This window comes from Poecilia reticulata, chromosome 9 (assembly GCF_904066995.2).
Source record: "Poecilia reticulata chromosome 9, P_reticulata-male-v2, whole genome shotgun sequence".
Taxonomy (NCBI): Eukaryota; Metazoa; Chordata; class Actinopteri; order Cyprinodontiformes; family Poeciliidae; genus Poecilia; species Poecilia reticulata.
In genome coordinates, this window is record NC_088838.1 from 23,423,849 (window position 1) to 23,440,799 (window position 16,951).

At 38.4% G+C, this 16,951-nt stretch overlaps 1 protein-coding gene across 1 annotated transcript in view; it reads right to left on the reverse strand.

Annotated features, from left to right (window-relative positions):
* The window catches only part of fbxl17 (F-box and leucine-rich repeat protein 17), a 243,863-nt gene that overhangs the window by 165,567 nt on the left and 61,345 nt on the right, over window positions 1-16,951 (reverse strand). The window contains exon 7 of the mRNA XM_008418318.3: window positions 5,081-5,188. Coding sequence (XP_008416540.1) covers window positions 5,081-5,188 — 108 coding nt within the window. The remainder of the gene's footprint in view (window positions 1-5,080; window positions 5,189-16,951) is intronic.

The window sequence follows — 16,951 nt, forward strand, 5'->3', positions numbered from 1 at the left end:
GAAAGTAAAACAGGTGTAGGCTAAAAGGAAACATTAATATCCATGAATGCATGTCCACTGCTCAGTAACAGGCAAAGCAAAAGCCTCTCTGAATGAGGCATCAGACAAACAGGTTGAGGAAGCAGTTCATGTCGAAGAGGTCTGCCAATGGCTAGAAAGAGCAATATTTGTATCTTAGAGAAACAGGTAGTCAATTAATGTGTTCTAGGCACACTAATAACTTAAAAAGTAACTGATGGGGTGCCAAGTACTTCAGTGGTGGATCAGGCACACCGCACACGGAGGCTACAATCCTCCATGTAGGTCCTGGGTTAAACTCCCTGGCCTTTTTCATGTATAAATACCGATGAATAAAGGCCACCACTAGTGCTATGTAACCTTAGCAAAAGCAAATAATTACCAAAAACTATAGCAAATGTTTGGGGTGTCAATAATTGTGTCACTGGGCCTATCCTGATATTTTTATTTCTAACATCACTCAACAATTTCTCCTATTTTTTTTCAGTATGAGATCCTGCTACCGCAATAAAAGTTACATTTACTTGAAGGCGCATTTCTCCACATTGTTAGCGTGGTAGCCACTGTAAACACTTGGACTATATATTACAGTATACATATTCTCTCGAATTACCTGCTGAGACCTAGCGCCAAATCACTAAAGCTTCTAGGACACCCACAGAGCCCCCCTTCAAGATGTTTTCCATCAATAACGCAGCCTTGGGAAATAACAGACCTCATCAATAAAAATGTTATTTATGTCGAAAGCTCAGAGCCAACACTGAGCTTCAATCTAAAAACCAACCGTAAACAAAAGTTTACAGTAAGATCCTGGCGGCCACAAACACTTGCCCTTGAAATCATCAGTTTCTCTTATCTCGTGTTGAGGTGTTTAATTAACAACTAGTATGGGAAGTGTTTATTTGCTGGGCAGAGAGAAAACATCGTTTTGTCTTTTAGTTACAAAGCAGAAGATGATTGATGAGCACAAACAGTGAGTTGTGATCCTCAACAGAGACAGAGGAGACACTGTAAAGCAGACGGCATAACCATGCAGACTGCATCGAACGTGTCACAACATGTCGCCAATTTCTACCTCCAGCTCTTTCTATTTAGAAAATACAATTGTAATTGATTTCTTCATATCCTGACTCGGGACAAATCAATATAAGAAAAACAAGGTGTTACAGGAGAGAATAAATAAAAGTAGATGGTTTCCTCCACCTATTTTTTTTATTTATTCAGAAGTAGAAATTGAGAGAGTTGGGAAGATTATCAGAGAGAGTGTGATCAGCCAGGAAAAGGAGAAGGGAGGGAGAGCACAATAATCGAACAAGAAAGGAGAGCCGTAGTCCTGGAACCACACGGAGGTCCGTGGAGTCATCAGAAATGCAACGATTTCTAAAAGCAAGAATATGATTTTTAAATTGACAGATGATGGGACCAGGTGGGAATCAATGAGAGGAGGAATCAACTCTCAAACAAGATAATTGCTGTCAGAGATTATAGAGAGATGGAAAAAGGATGAGGTGGAATGACTGAGATGTAGGCAGAGAGATGGATAACAGAAAGAAAAGTGATTACAACAGGAGACTGAACTTATGAACTTATCTGTGCTTAAATTTTAAATGCTTTCTGGAAAACATAATAGCTTTTCTCAATGGATTCAGTCTAAAAGCAATGTGTCTGGGGCCCCTTTAGCAAATGAGAAAAGAAATTAAGAAATAAAATAAATTGACTGTTGTCAGAAAAGACAGATCCATTTGGAAGATATTATGAAGGGAGGAACTAGTTATACTGTCATTTCGGGCCAATAATGAAACAAATATTAAACTGCTTGGAAAACTACATAAAACTTTAAATATTTCAATACATGTTTGATGAAAGTGGAAATGTGGTTATACAAAAACAGAAATACGTAAATATCAAATGGCTAGTTATTTACTTTGGAACGTCCTCCAAACAAAATCTTTTCCCTTTTAGAGAGAAACTCGTTAAATATTGACAGCTACTCGCCATAGCTTAGCATTTTCTGTCTTTATCTTCTTTGCCATTTAAAGCCAACATTCTCAAAAAAGATCTTCTACACGCGCAAATCGCCTCTCTTTGCTCCTCGTAGTCAAAAAATAATGGCCTGAGGCAATGATCCTCATAGTCTGGACTCAAATCTGAACTGAATCCTGACCAAACAGCAAATCACCTGAGGCTCAACAGAAAATTGTGCAAGTGAGACCTGAACACAGCTCAGCACGCTGCTGAAACACTTGTCATTAATAACTGTGATGTCCGAAGCCAAGTGTTTTGTTTATGAAACAGTAGGCCTACTCTTCCTGTAAGATTCGTCTGCAAACTGTTCACTGGGACGGCAGGGAAAATACATTAGCAGACTAGGTATATCAAAACAGAGAAAAAAAAACTAGCTAAAGTTAGCCCAATACCTAGCCTAGAGGTTTATAAAATATGTGAAGAGAGTGAGAGTTATTATAACATAAAAAATAAAGCTCAGTGTGTTTTGGGTGAACTATAAGAAGTTTAGATAAGACCAAATGTTGGAGAAAAGAAGACTGTCAAGAAAAACACTAAAACCCTGAACATCATTTTTTGTGAGCAAGTTAGGTAGAACGCAATCAAACAACCTCTGCCTTACAAGAAATTATGATGAAATGCAGTGAAATTTTTAAATTTGTATCTGAAGACATTCAGTTTCATAGAAAAATAAATGGTTCTTCTAAATGTACTTTTTTTTTAAGTACAACATACTTTAAAATAATAGATATGTATTTATCAAGAGGTATGGGAAAAGCTCTTTTAAATACCAGGGAATATAGTTTATTCTTCTTTAAAATGCTTAACATTTAAGAAGTAACCAGATGATGAGATGCTTTTATGTTAAAATATTGAATTCTAAAAATTAAAAACCGAATGTGATAGAAAATAAATATGATTAAAAAGTTCAACTAATTTAGGCAACTTGATTAATTCAGACATTGTAATTTTTCAAGCTGCTGAAGATCTGAGCAATAAACAAATCTGATAATTTACTGAGGAACAGTTAGTTATGTTAGCAATAATAAAGGTAAGCTTTATAAGCCAATAAGAAAAATGTGGCGTTTTAACAGCACATGGGGCGACTAGTATTTGAACATTTTTACAACACTGAAGAGAAATTGAGTGTAAACAAAGTGCATTATTTTATGCCTCTACTTAAACTTAATTGTGCTGAAAATGCAAACAGATTCCAAACAGATACTTGTATATTGTTAGTTGAGTAAATAAAATAATTTACTTGTAAGCTACAATTTTCCAAAATGTTAAAGCGAATTATGTGTTCGGTTTATGACTGTTTTTAAAAATATATTTCATCGCTTTTAAACATGTGAATTGTTCTTTCAAGTTGTATTGAAACAGATTTGACTGTAAAAAGTGAATTTTTATCATGTTTTGTGATAACAATCAAAACTGTTCCAATAGAGGAAAACAATATTGTAATATTTCATTTATTCATATGGTCAATATTTACTGCTATGTCTTCTAAATATCTCTGGATATATGCAACAAGTTTTACCTCACATGTTTTGTCTTGTTGTACTCCAAGTGTAATTTACATTGTAAATGTTTTTTGTGCAAGATAGCCATTTCATTTTTGGACACATCAAATGTAATGGAATAAATTAATGAAAAATGTTTAATTAGACATTTTCAAAAATATTATGAAAAAAAGAGTGGATTATGGTCACAAACAAATTACTATATTAAAATGCCCTGCTTCTGAACAGTAGAAATGTTCTAGAATAATTTCAAAGACAAACCAGACAACTTCTTATTTTTCTGATACGTCCTCTGGGTATTTTGCACATTTTGTAAATAAAGCTCTGGACTGTTATGGGATTTTAGGAAGTTCAAGGTCAGTGAATCTGGTAGGAACAAACGGAACTGAAAATACGTCAAATCCAAACGAACGATACGATCCACTAAGCTTGTGGCTCTGAATGCTGGAAAAAATCTATAAATATTAGCAGAATTATGAACTTCTTCTTCTGAACTCCTAAATGTTCACCTTGGTTAATACTTCCATAAATAATAATGAGCGTACTCGTCTGTAGATGTGTGTTTGTGTGTGCAAAGGTGCCTGCGTCCACCTCCACGTATGCTAATGCTGTTATGACTGGCTGGCTTCATTACTGTCTGTCTACAACACCATGGCCAAGGTCAGCGGAGGCTGCAGAGATGATAGGGGCCAAAACTACGAGCACAAATTAATCTGCTGTTTAATCTAATAATGCAGCGCGGCATCGGGTGCCTCAGTCCTATTAACACAACTGTAATTGCATTTGAGGAGAAACGGGAGCATGCAGGTCCACTGAGGTGTGTGCACACTCAAGTGTACACCCAAGTACATCAAACACAAATCGAATTGTATTACAGAAGGACACATGGGTGTGGACATAGCATACACAGATGCACTCTGTAGCTGCACGCACTCCAGCCGGATGCCATGTTGGGAAAAGGAAATAAATGACAAGGAAAACAAGGTGAGGGATTTTCCTGTGAATTTACTTCAAGCAATTATAACACGAACACATACGCGTGTGTCCGCGTTTACATTATATAGCATGGAACGGCTTTAAGCACGGAGCACTGCTCATTAACATGGTAATATCCAAACAGCGGGGTGTAGTCGCAACTGCGGCGTATTATTAGGATTCATCTCATTAAGCTTTCATGAGATTTAAAAGTTAACACAAAATAACTTGAAAACTAAGTCAGAGATAAAAACAGAGTGCGTGCCTGAATTCATTTCATAAAAGTTAAATATACCCCCTGGAGACAACCTGCAGCAACATCTAGGAGCTGGCCTGGAGTAAGCCGATTAGACAGCAAAAAACGAACTTTTGGCGACATTTACTGAAACAAGTAATTACAAAGCAACAAGGGAGTTTATCTTCAACTAGGACAGCGGGAAGTATGTTATCTTCAACTTATAAGTAAGCACATAAGTGGAGTTCCTAAGCTACAGTAAATCATCCACTGATAATTTAATATTACTATGATAATCCAAGTGAAGAACTGGTTTGATACTCACCGCAGTGAGATGGATGACACCCTGAGAGGTCACAGGGCATCCCATGAAGCCGACAAACTGCAGCTCGGGACAGTGCTCTGCTACCGCCCGCACAGACTGATCAGTCACCTGGACAACAGGAAAGACAAGAGGGAAAGGAGGAAAAACAGTTCAGACTTGTCTCAGAAGTAGGAAACACTTTAACTTTGGGTTATGTCTTCAAAGCTCCGCATGTGTTCGAGTTCTTCACTGCATTCAGCTCGATAGAACCGACATAAGACAACAAAAATGGCAAATCCGTTGACTTTTCATAAACTATGGAGATGGAAACTGTAATAAAATCTCATGTTATTTCGTTCAAGACTTTATATTACTCCACAGCTCTAATTGATTGCGGTTCTGATCCACGTTTGAACCAGTCCCATCTTCTGGTATGTGATGGATCATCATCTCTGATCAAACCAGAATAACTGAGCTACTGAGCCAGTGCAAGTAGATATTAGTAATGTCATTCATATAAACACATTTCATGACTTAAATATAAAAAGCTGGTTTAAATCATCAGTTTAAAAGTGGGTATGAAACATCAAAGGGGCATTGATGAGTGAGAAACTGATGCAGGGTGGATACCAAATGACCGTTTTATATTAACATTGTAAGGGACATAATAATGTTTACGACCGTTTCTTTAGTGACTCAGTAATCATAACAGTTTTTCCTAGAAGTAAAAGCAGAGCAACCGATGTGGTTTAGAAGGCACAGCAGGCAACAACTGAAAACACTCACCACCAAACATCTTCCTGTGTTATGAAGGAGCAAAAAGCAGAAAGGAGGTCAAAGGGGTTGAGTGGCAACAGACGTTTCTGTTCATGAGGGCAATAAACAGAAAGAGCTTCCGATGGCACTTGCAAAACATGATCTTTTTATCAATTAAAGAAAGGGTGTGTTGTTTTTAAGTAACATTAACATTAATCTTGTGTTATTTATTATTTATCCTGCATGTTTGATGAGCAAATAACTAGTAGTTTCCCACCCACTGAAGCTAAATCGATTTCTACATTTTTACACAAAGACGCATACAAAGAGGGAAAAAGAGTAAAATGAAAAGTAAGCACAGACATTAGCTTATGATATTAGACCTTTCCTCATCATTCACTGTCTGTAAACTAACGGCTAATTATGGATCAGAGATCCACAAGGAAGATGAACATTTTAAGCAGCTTCTGGTGACTTTATTATGACAGACAGTGGTAGCTGTTTTTTTTGTTGGGTTCATATTTGCTGACATAAAAGTTTCGGAAAGGAAGACAAAAAGATATTCTGCTAAGATGTCCCTAAAAAAACAACTTTGTTTCAAGCTCATCACTTTCACATCAGATTAATTTCTTTAAGAGCTTTTCTAAAGAAATATTATAAGATCACATTTACTTGTAAAGAGATGCTTCACAAATTTTTGGTTTCAGTTTTTTTCAAATAGCAGGAACCTCAAAATGAACAAACTAGTCCTTACTACTTGTCCATAATTCCTTTGTCTTCTTTTGGTTCTCCTGACTTCAAACCTTTAGATCTAAGCACTCCTTTTCTCTTTCTAATGTTTGCTCATTCTTCATTTTTCTTTCTTCCTGTATCGCTGCCCACTACCCCCCTCCTGGACTACCTTAAAGGTTACTGAGTCGAGGCAGAGGAAGATGAAAAACCCTGGGAGACAGCAAGGTAGAGAGAAATCACAAAAAGGAAGAACAAGGTTTCCATTTATCTTTCACCAAGTCACAGGATGGCTTATCAGGGTAAAACACCTCCTATGAAGCTCAAAGCTTTGTTTCTCACCTTATCTGCAAGGAGCCAAAGTGCTTCCAGAGAGCAAAATGCCTCATAAAGGAGTGTGAGTGCAAAGTATTAGCAGTTATCAGAGACAGGAAGAATAGGTTGAGGTAATAATTGAAAACTGAACAAAGAGATGAGGACAGCGTGGTGCACCTGCAGATAAATATCTAAACTTTAAATAAGTCCCAAAACAACATTCATTAACATTTTTTTAGAAAGCATATATTTATTTCAAAAAGTTGCTTAGCTGCAACAGTGTAAATAAGATGTGCACATATCTTCATTCAGTCCAAACTTATTAATTACCACGAGGTTTATATTTCTTTTTGACTCGAAGTAATATACGAGCCTAAAACACTAGGAGGTCATCATTAAATTTAAATTGTAAAAATACCAACGGAAAGATGTAAAAAGCTATAAAACATACATATAATTTATTTGCATTTATTAACATTTTTGTTAAGCAAAGCCATGTAAAAAAATATATATGCTAGACAAATGAAAAATCTTTACTGGCATTACAGTAATTAAGGAGCTTTCTCAAGGCTTTTCTGTTTTGTAAGACATCTTTTCATGTGAGATAAGGGACATATGAAAATTTCCAGTTCCCAGTGCTTCAAGTTTCAACAAAATGCTGCTTTTTAAACAATCAATACCTGGATGAAACGTGTTTTAGGACCCATCACACTGCCCATCACCACTTACTGCAGTCAGAAGAGATCTCCTGTTTTAAGACAGTCACGATTGTGGAACTGGGCTTTCAGAGTAAGTTGGGAATCCAGGAATATACTGTAAAATGAATGCTGTTTTAGGTCTGAAACTTAAAAAAAAAAAAAAACAACCTTGAGCTGAACAGCTGGCAGGTGAAGAAAGCTGGCCAGAGTTACCCTAACATGACTTCTGCCAAAAAACCATCAAGGAAAACATTTTCAGGTTGACTACCAACCAAATCGAAAAGACTGAACACCAGCAAAATCAAAACCTCGTGTGAGGGAGGCAAAGGAATTGATACACACCGAACCTCCAGACTTTGTTTTACTCTAGTGTTTGTGCTGCAGGAAAGTGGGTGCAGCTGAGTGTCTGGAAGCAGAAGAGAAAAGGAAAAAAAATAACAGAAAAAGAGCAAGTTAAACATCTAGAGTAACTCCCAGCAGGTGAGGAGGGAGATGGAGGAGAAAAAAGTAAAATCCCAGCAGAGCAGAACCGGCCAGGAGAGCATGTTCCATATCAAATTAAGTTTGTGCACGTGGCAGCAGCAGTGTGTACGTGAAAACGGCCACATGGTTCTGTAACTAAGATTTGTCTCCAGCCCACAAACACAAAAAACCCGTCCCAACTTTCAGTCTGCTTCACCCCCTCCTCCGTTTCTCTCTCTCCCTCTCTCTCAACCTTTCATGGACTTTGATTTAAAAACATGAAAAGAGTGATGGGATGGCTTTTGGAGAAGTGGCTAGCCAAGAGAGGCCTTACAGCCTTTTAGGAGGGATCTAGTTTAATGGTCTCTGGGTGAAGGAGGTAAGAAAAGCAGGGGGAAAAAAATAACAGCGAGCTAGAATGGTGGAAATGCTGCAGTCATAAAGATAGTCTTTGTGTGTGTGCTTTAAAGAGCTGCGGGGTAATTGTTCAGAGTGCTGTGGTAGCGAAAAGAGTTGGTGCTTTACATGAGTGTGTGGTTTTCGTCTGGTTGGTCTGTTGTTCAAAACGCTGGGACAGCACCTCAGGGCCACTTCTCATCCAATAAGGGCGTTTAAGCTGGTCAATATGGTCTATCATACGGCTCGTTTGACTCCATCAAATGCAAAATCAGGAGACGGGAACAGACCACAGATCTGCTTCAGTCCTCTGTCGCTTCATTTTATCGACAACAAATCTAAAACTACCAACAAACACAACAAAGTTTTCATATCTTACTTTAGTCTCTTTGTTCTTTTTATTTATTTATTTTTTTAATTTTGAATGTATGTGTTAGCCGGTAGACTAACCCAGTAGTTAAAGTTGTTCTTTATTTACTAGCAAAGCATGTATTCAGAGATTCTTGCCATGCTTCCAGCATTTATCTACAAAAGTGGATTTTGAGGCTTCTGTGTTGGCCAGCCAGTGTTAGAACAGATTAAATGAGGCTCAACAGCTGCAGCTGATTGATTTTAATGGCCAAACCAAAGTGAATTTTTAGGCTGATATTATAACGATAATTCCATGAAAAAGCTGATGGTAAATTAGTGGACTGATGCTCCAGAGCTCAGTGTAATAAGTGGAAGCAGAAGATTTTCTACGTAATTGGCTTTCAACAGTTATCCTCAATTTAATTAAATAATAGTATCCTTTGATAGAAACATTATCATGCTAATGTTAACGGATCGCAAAATCCTATTCTAATAATATGAATTTATGATATCAGGTACACAACAGCTAAAAGGAGGACCAAAATAATCAATAAAAGCTACACAGTCAGAGAAAGAAAGACAAGAAAAGCACATGAAAAGGAAGACGAACGTTAAGGGCTACACATGTGCAGCTTTGCAGCATATGAGAAATCCATCAGGCGCTTGCAGCACAGGAAAATCTGAACATTAAAATGTTGTGTAACAACAGTGCGCAAGAAAAGGGAAAGAGTGAGCTGGAAATATTCAACTACTTATATTACTTTGACTACATGTGCAGCCATCATGTAAAACGATAATGGAGCTCAGTATTTCACAGATGTATACAACCGACCACCATCAAAGCTACATTAGTCCATGACTGTTTATAAATGTGGCTTCGTGTGGAAACTACTTCCTCACGTCTAGTCTTCACTCTGTTATGAGTCTGGCTTCTGAGAGATTAATAAAAGCTAGCAGGCACTGCGTCTGGAAATATCAGAAATGGACATGGAAGTCATTTGTCTCTTGACCAGGAGTCTCCAACTGCAGTTCTTGGGACCTACCGACCTGCAGTGTTTGGATGCATCCCTGCTCCAGCTGGAGGTAGGAATCAGCAACACCATTTACTATTTTCTAGAGATAAAGTTGTTCAAACACAGTTACAGAACAGCAATCAAAGGCAGGAGGACATGATTTCTTTATGAGTGCATTCTGTTTCTCAAGTGCAGTTGTGGACCTTTACAATGTTATCTATAAACGGGGACACCAACTGCCAGCCTGTGAGGTACAAATTGAAGTGGGATGATTTTCATCAAAGTTCTGTTCCTTCCACAGTAATCATCTTCTCCATAAATACTCTCAAGAGGGTGATACTGCAGTGGGCTCATCACAAACAGTCCTAAATGTACACCCATAAAGCCACGCGTGCACACACTCACACACTAGCGTGTGTCTCTTTTTAAAGAGCTCAGATGGGCTGTATTGATACAGAGGACTGGTGATCTGGCAAAAATCTAAATGAATACCTATCATCCTTTGCAATATCCGATGCCTGGAGACAAAAGCAACACGGAAAGCAGTAAAGTTTTACAACAGCAAAGGAGAGTCTCTTTACTGTGCTGATGAGAAGAAGCTCTTTGCTGAGTGCAGGAAGCTGCTGCTACAGCAATGCACATTGACATTCACAAAGAAAAATATGTGCATGACTCTCCACATTCAAACGTGAAAGGAATTGAACGGGGCGGCAGACTTTTGCAGCGCGGACGCTGGGGCGCGAGTCCACCGTTGAGTCTAGACAGATGTGAGATTCCTGCTTTCCAGCGCAATGTTTTCTTTGGCTAAAGATGGGGACCAGACATATTTATGAAACATGATGAGATGAGAACACAGGATGCATCACAGTTAGAGGCAGAGAAGAAGAAGAATGGGGCAGGAAGGAAGGGAATGGAAAGAAAACGAAGAGGTATGAAGAGGAATGAGAGATTTGCAATCTTTTCATGTTAACATAACTTCACTTCGAGTCTTCAGTGTATTGCACTTGCAAGCTCGGCTGCTTCTTTCATGTCAGTAAAATCTGGCTGAATATGCATGTGACAGACAGGCAGTCAGAAAGATGAGAAAGATGGAGAGGCGTGATGACAGGCCAAACAAGCATTGTGTGTGTGTGTGTGTGTGTGTGTGTGTGTGTGTGTGTGTGTGTGTGTGTGTGTGTGTGTGTGTGTGTGTGTGTGTGTGTGTGTGTGTGTGCGTGCGTGTGCGTGTGTGGGTGGGTGGGCTCGGTGTTTGTGGGTGAACATGTGAGCACAAGAGAAATCTGATCTTATTAGAGCGCTGTCGAGATGAGGGGCCGTGATGAGAGTCTTGAATCGCCCCGTCTAATCAATCAGTCTAATTAAGCGGGCTTCGTGAACACAGGGCCGAGGTGAGAAAGAATCCGCCAGCACACAGATTAAAAATGATTACTGAAATCACTGCAACACATTCTGTTACAATCCATCTTTATGCCTGTCCAGCAGATTTGTTTAAGAAGTCGCTCCGTTGGATGTTTCAGGTAATCCTAAGAAACAAGTCTGAGGTGCTTTAGCTCAACAAGCCTGTACAACACACCCTCGAGTTCTTATTTTTTTATATTTTAAACAATTTACTCTTAAATTTGAAATCATACACAAGAAATTTTGCAAATATTTGCAAAATTGTTTTAATTTAGCCACACTGAAGGGTTTTCCAGATACAACATGTTGTTTAAGGTCATGCCAGAGGCAACTCACCATTGCAGTCCAAGTCTGGACTTTAACTAGGCCATACCAAAAATGTTATTGTTTTTGGTTTTATAGTCATGCAAAGATGAACTCCCTGGTGTGTTGCAGTTTCCTGTTCTGTGTATTGTATTTGTGCCTAAGACAACAACCCGACACCCGGTCATTCTCCTTGCCCATTTTTAACAAAGAATGATGAAAACTGACCAGAACTGAAGCAGATGAGGTCAGCAAGACTAATGTTGTTCTGGGCTTGCTTGTGATCTCCTGGAAGAGTCATCAGTGCACTCTTAAAAAAATACTATCAGGCTGGCCACTTCTGGGAAGGTTCCATGTTTTTTCACGTGTGAACAATGGCTATCACTGTGGCTCTGTGGTGTCTCAAAGCCTTTAGGAACGACTTTATAACTCTTTCCAGATGAGGCTTTGTTCCTCATCTGTTCTTGAATTTCTTTTTATCAGACCATGAAGTTGTGCTTTGTGAGGACTTTTAACCTACTTCATGCTGACAGACAGGTTCTAGTTGAGGAATTTCTTCATTCTGCAGGTCTGGTATTAATTAGGAATAGGTGATGCTAGTAAAATCAAACTTGGTTTTTGTGGTTAATCAAAGTTATTTTGTTAACGAAACGGGACATAATTTCTTCACAAAGGACTGTAGCACTCTAGATAGTTTGAACATTTGAGAAGATTCTGGTATATTTGAAAGAAAAAAATGGGGAATTTGAAACCTTCCATGTATTCAAATGTACATGAAAGTAGAGACTGTGCAGAGAAGATAAATGTTACTAATTTCAGTGTTGATTTTTATTTTTCTCCAGTCTGCATTTTTTTTTTCCGTTAAGAATAACCCCTATATACGGTGTAGCTGTAATCATCTGACTCTATATGATCGGAGGAAGATTTGCTCTAAAAATACAATACTCAAATATTAAACTTTGCAAAGCAGTTTTGATTGTCTATTTCAGGTGGCTTTTGTCCAGCAGCTCCTTCCCCTGCTCCCAGTTTTGGTAAGAAAGCCAAAGCAGGTCACAACAAAAAGAAAGGCAGTGGAGCATGCTTGTATGTGTTTGTGTGTTTATGCTGTCAAGTCCTCACTTCGAGCAGACCTTTAACCACCAGCAGGGGTGTTCATGTGTGTGGTGTTAGCACTGCATGCTGCTGGGCTACACAGGGCAGCAAGCGCCAGCAGCGACATAACAACCCTGCGACCGCCTGACTGACTACCCAACAAAGCCACACTGCAGACAGTAAGTGTTTTGTATGAATAATCTAAAGGCTTCTACGGTGGCCTGGTGATTTATTGGCACCCCTGCTAAAAAAACAAAAATTAAAAAAAAAATTAAAAATTAAAAAGTCTTAAAATATATCCGTCCATTTCTGAAAGACTAAAGTTATACACTGGAAAGTTTAATTATTTTGGGGGGAAACAATCCCACATAAGTAAATAGATAAAACAAATGTAACTGATGAATACTTAAAATAAACTTTACTTTTTTTATTTGATAAAAAGAGTTTCATGGCTGTTTAGTTAAGTAATCTATGCCTGTCTGCTTCTTTTTCTACTATTTACCTGCTAACTGATTCTTAGGGAGGCTACAAAAAAAAAAACAAGGTACTGAGACTTTTACTGGACATTTGTGTTTTGGTCAAATAAGACGAACCAAGAGTAGAAGACTGACTGTTGTCAAACAAAAGCAACTCCATTGATACAACTTGCCATTTGTAAAAACTCACAACAGAAACTGAGTGCATCATAAAAACAATGCCGAGCTGAGCAGAATGTTTAGAATAGCTTCTGTGTCGTCCTTCGTTGCGTTGTGTTTGTGTGACATACAGATCGCACTGCGCTACCTTTCAAAGTATGTCGACACCACCTGCTAGAGCTGGGATGAAACCGTCATGCAAAACCACCCAAACTGAATCAAAATGCCATTGGATGCTTGCGGAAAAGAGCCAGAAGAATTAATTTGCATACCTGTTGATCACTGTTAGGATCTGTGATGCTGTGGAATTGTAAGATATCATGAACTCCTTGGATTAACTGGGTATTTAAAAAAAAAAAACTGACAAGATTCTGCCAGAAAACTAAAAATAAGCTGTCATGAGACATTCCAGATACTTAATAATCCACGACATAGGGGGCAATCCATCTGAAAACGAATCTGTGGTCAGTCTGTGACCAATAATGTGTGCTTTTCTTTTCAGCCCCACAGAGACAATTTCATAATAATCAATTTCAGTTTATTTCTGTTACTGGTCATCAGTTATATTCAAAAGAAAAAATGACAAACAGAAAGACATGTAGCTCATCACTGTAGATCTATTATTGTTGGGTCTATTTCTGTATCTTAATGAGACGAAACATTTTGGAGAATGTGTTAGAAAATGAATAATTCCTCCATTTAATCCACATATTTCCTCTAAATTCACTAAAGCGGCTTAATTCATAATAAAGTAAATGTACATGAATCACCTGAAGTGCTTGCAGTTTGACTAAAGCGGTGTAAAGCTCTTCATTTTCTCTACAAAGGTTTGAATTCTTCACATTTCTCCACTGAGTCAAAAATGCCGTAAAATTATCTCAAAGCACACCGTGTATTTTTCAAAAATCGAAGCTGCCTATGCAATATGACTATGTTCGAAAAATGAAACTCCCGGGATCAATAAATCCACTTTTCTCCAGCTGTGGCCATCACAGACACATTTGGAAGAAAAATCCATATAAAAACCTGCCCCATCGTTTTCAAATACCTCACAAGAAAAGTAACTACCACCTACTTAGCAGCCATAATTCTGTAGCCTGAACAAAATAAGCATTTTACCACTTTATTCCTCACAAACTAGCCCAAAAATATCTTCTGCCATCTCTGCATATGAACGGTACGTGCTTCTTCCTCACTCGTTTGTCAAGCAGTCCTGAATCGGTCAACGTCGTCGGACTTGATGAAGCCAGGAAGAACCAAAATCTGCATGGGTAATCACCAAAGTGATTGATCGCCTTACTTCCCCCTGCGCTCCACACTCAGCTCAAAATTACCTGTCGTTTTTCAGTGACTTGAGCCCTCAGTTTCTGCATGAGTTTCCCATGCTGAGTTTTATCAGGCTTCAGCTGTGCCTGATTGTGGATATGCATGGACAGCGCGTGCCTGCTTGCTCCAGAGGGACCCTAAACAGCAGTTTCCATGGGATGAGGAAGAGATTTTGTTCCTGCTCTGTTTCCCCAAGGATCAATAGTGCTTTGTTGCATGTCAGATGGAAATCAGAAGCTATGGTGGAGAAACCCAAAAGGACATGCTTTTCTCCTTTTAAATGCAATGTCATTATACAACATTGTCAGGGCCCTTCGACGCCCCTCTTGAGGGTTCGATCCCAGTGTGCTCTTTTCCCAGGGAACATATCAATAACTCTTTGTTGCGTGTCAGATGGAAATCGGAAGCAGATTTGAAGAAAGCACAGTGGACCCATTTTACACCTTTAAATGCAAAGTGCTGGCTGTCATTACAGCACTTCATAAATCCCTAAAAACCCTCCTCCAGAGTCTTTAAATCCCAAAGTGATCCGTTTCAGAGTGGTTCACCAAAAAGCTGTTTTTGACACATGAATACTAGAGATTGTGCTGAGAATAAGGTCCGTCCGAGAATAAGGTTCAAAGGCCCGTCAAATATTTTCATTGTGAGGTTTTATCTCACACCTGAAACTCTTCTAGAGGAAACAAGGTAAAGGTACAGATACACACTGAGCAAGCAGCAGTGTACAAAGTAAAAAAAAACTAAATAATGCTCCGATCTTTGAGCGTTATTAAGTATTCTTCAGATACTATTTAACCTTTGTTAGACTGTAGAAAAGGATGAAGCATTGCGTCTTAAACTCCTATTTTATTTGTGAAAGCACAAAAAAGGAAAGATTTTTTTTACATGCATTTCAGCAAACCAAACACACCGCAAATATTCTAAATAAATACACAAACATTTTACTGTACAAGAAGCAAGAAAAGGTGACCTTCCACACTGCTGGTTTGAAGAAAAAAAAAGACAAAAATCACAGATGCAGAGAAGTGAGTCTAATGTCACAAATACATTTCCTAATAAGAATCAAACTTTGCATCAAACATTTTTTTATTGTTCCAACTGATTTTTCTTGGTTTTCTTATTGAGGTTAATAAACATTAAGTCAAAACCAATCAAGGAGTAGAGTAAAAGGTTCTGACAGACCAGAGATGGCAGAAAAAACCAAGGAGCCAATTTTCACCTTTTACCTTAAATGTACTTAACTTCATTAACAATTTTGTGTCATTTTGTGTCGGATTGTGGGCCTAATTTCACCAATTTGCCCTGCCACTCCAGAGCAAAGATCACAATGTTTAAATTACCAAGAGTTTTGTCTATTATCCAGAACCTCTTCCTGTCTTGTCTCTAAGTAAAATGTCTAGTTCAAAGCGTTCACCCTGACATCATAGTAGGATCAGAATTGCATTTCATCTCATAAGACATATTGTGGTATTTTAATATTGTGAGATGTTGTGTCAACATCTTTTGTTCCACCCTTAATGAACATCAAGCAGCATCTTATGTCACAAACAAAATGATCAGTGATTTCACTATTATGCATTACAAAACTTAATTTAGGTATCACAGAACTGTACAACTACAAATCCCTCACAGTTGGAGAGGCGTTTACTTGTCCATCTTCTTTAAACAATGAATTTAACACATCCCACAGAACATCTCTGTCCCTATTCTAAAAGCACAGCTCCTGGATCACCTGAACAGCTCCTCCTGGATGTTCTAGATTGGTCATTAAGGGAAGATTGTGCCTTTCATTAAGTGTGCGCTCTCCATTGGCAATTTGATTTGAGACACTTTTTCCTCTCCTGACTTCCAAGCATTAATCTATTTCTTGATTGTATTTGCTTGCACGTTTAACGTTGCATTAAGTGTTACTGTACAGCACTTTCATCAACCCTAGTTGTATTTAAATGTGATTTATGAATAAAGGTGATTTGTTGTTTGTAATCATAAATGTAATGTGCGCTACATAGTGATATGGTTTTAAAGGCACCTTTCTTTTAGCATCCTGTAAGCTGTGGTCTTCAACTAAGTGGCATATCTGTCGGTGATTTCTCACTCTAACGAAGAATTAAACCACCAAGAGACTCTTTGGTCTGCACAACTTTGAACCTCTTAACCCTTACTTTATTGTCCCCATGGCAACTGCCTAGCAAAATCCATGGAGATGGACCAGAAATTGACTTTAAACTTTACTTAGAGATCAGTTTTATGTCTCACACTAATGATGAAAAATGGGACTTAAAGAGGCCAATTTGGACCAGAATGACAGCCTGCTGAGGTGACGTACCTATCGATGCCTGGCGGTAAAGCTCTGGCCCATATTGGATTGTTCTGTTCAGCGGTGTATGGAGGGAACCCCCCCTGCACACATACACACCT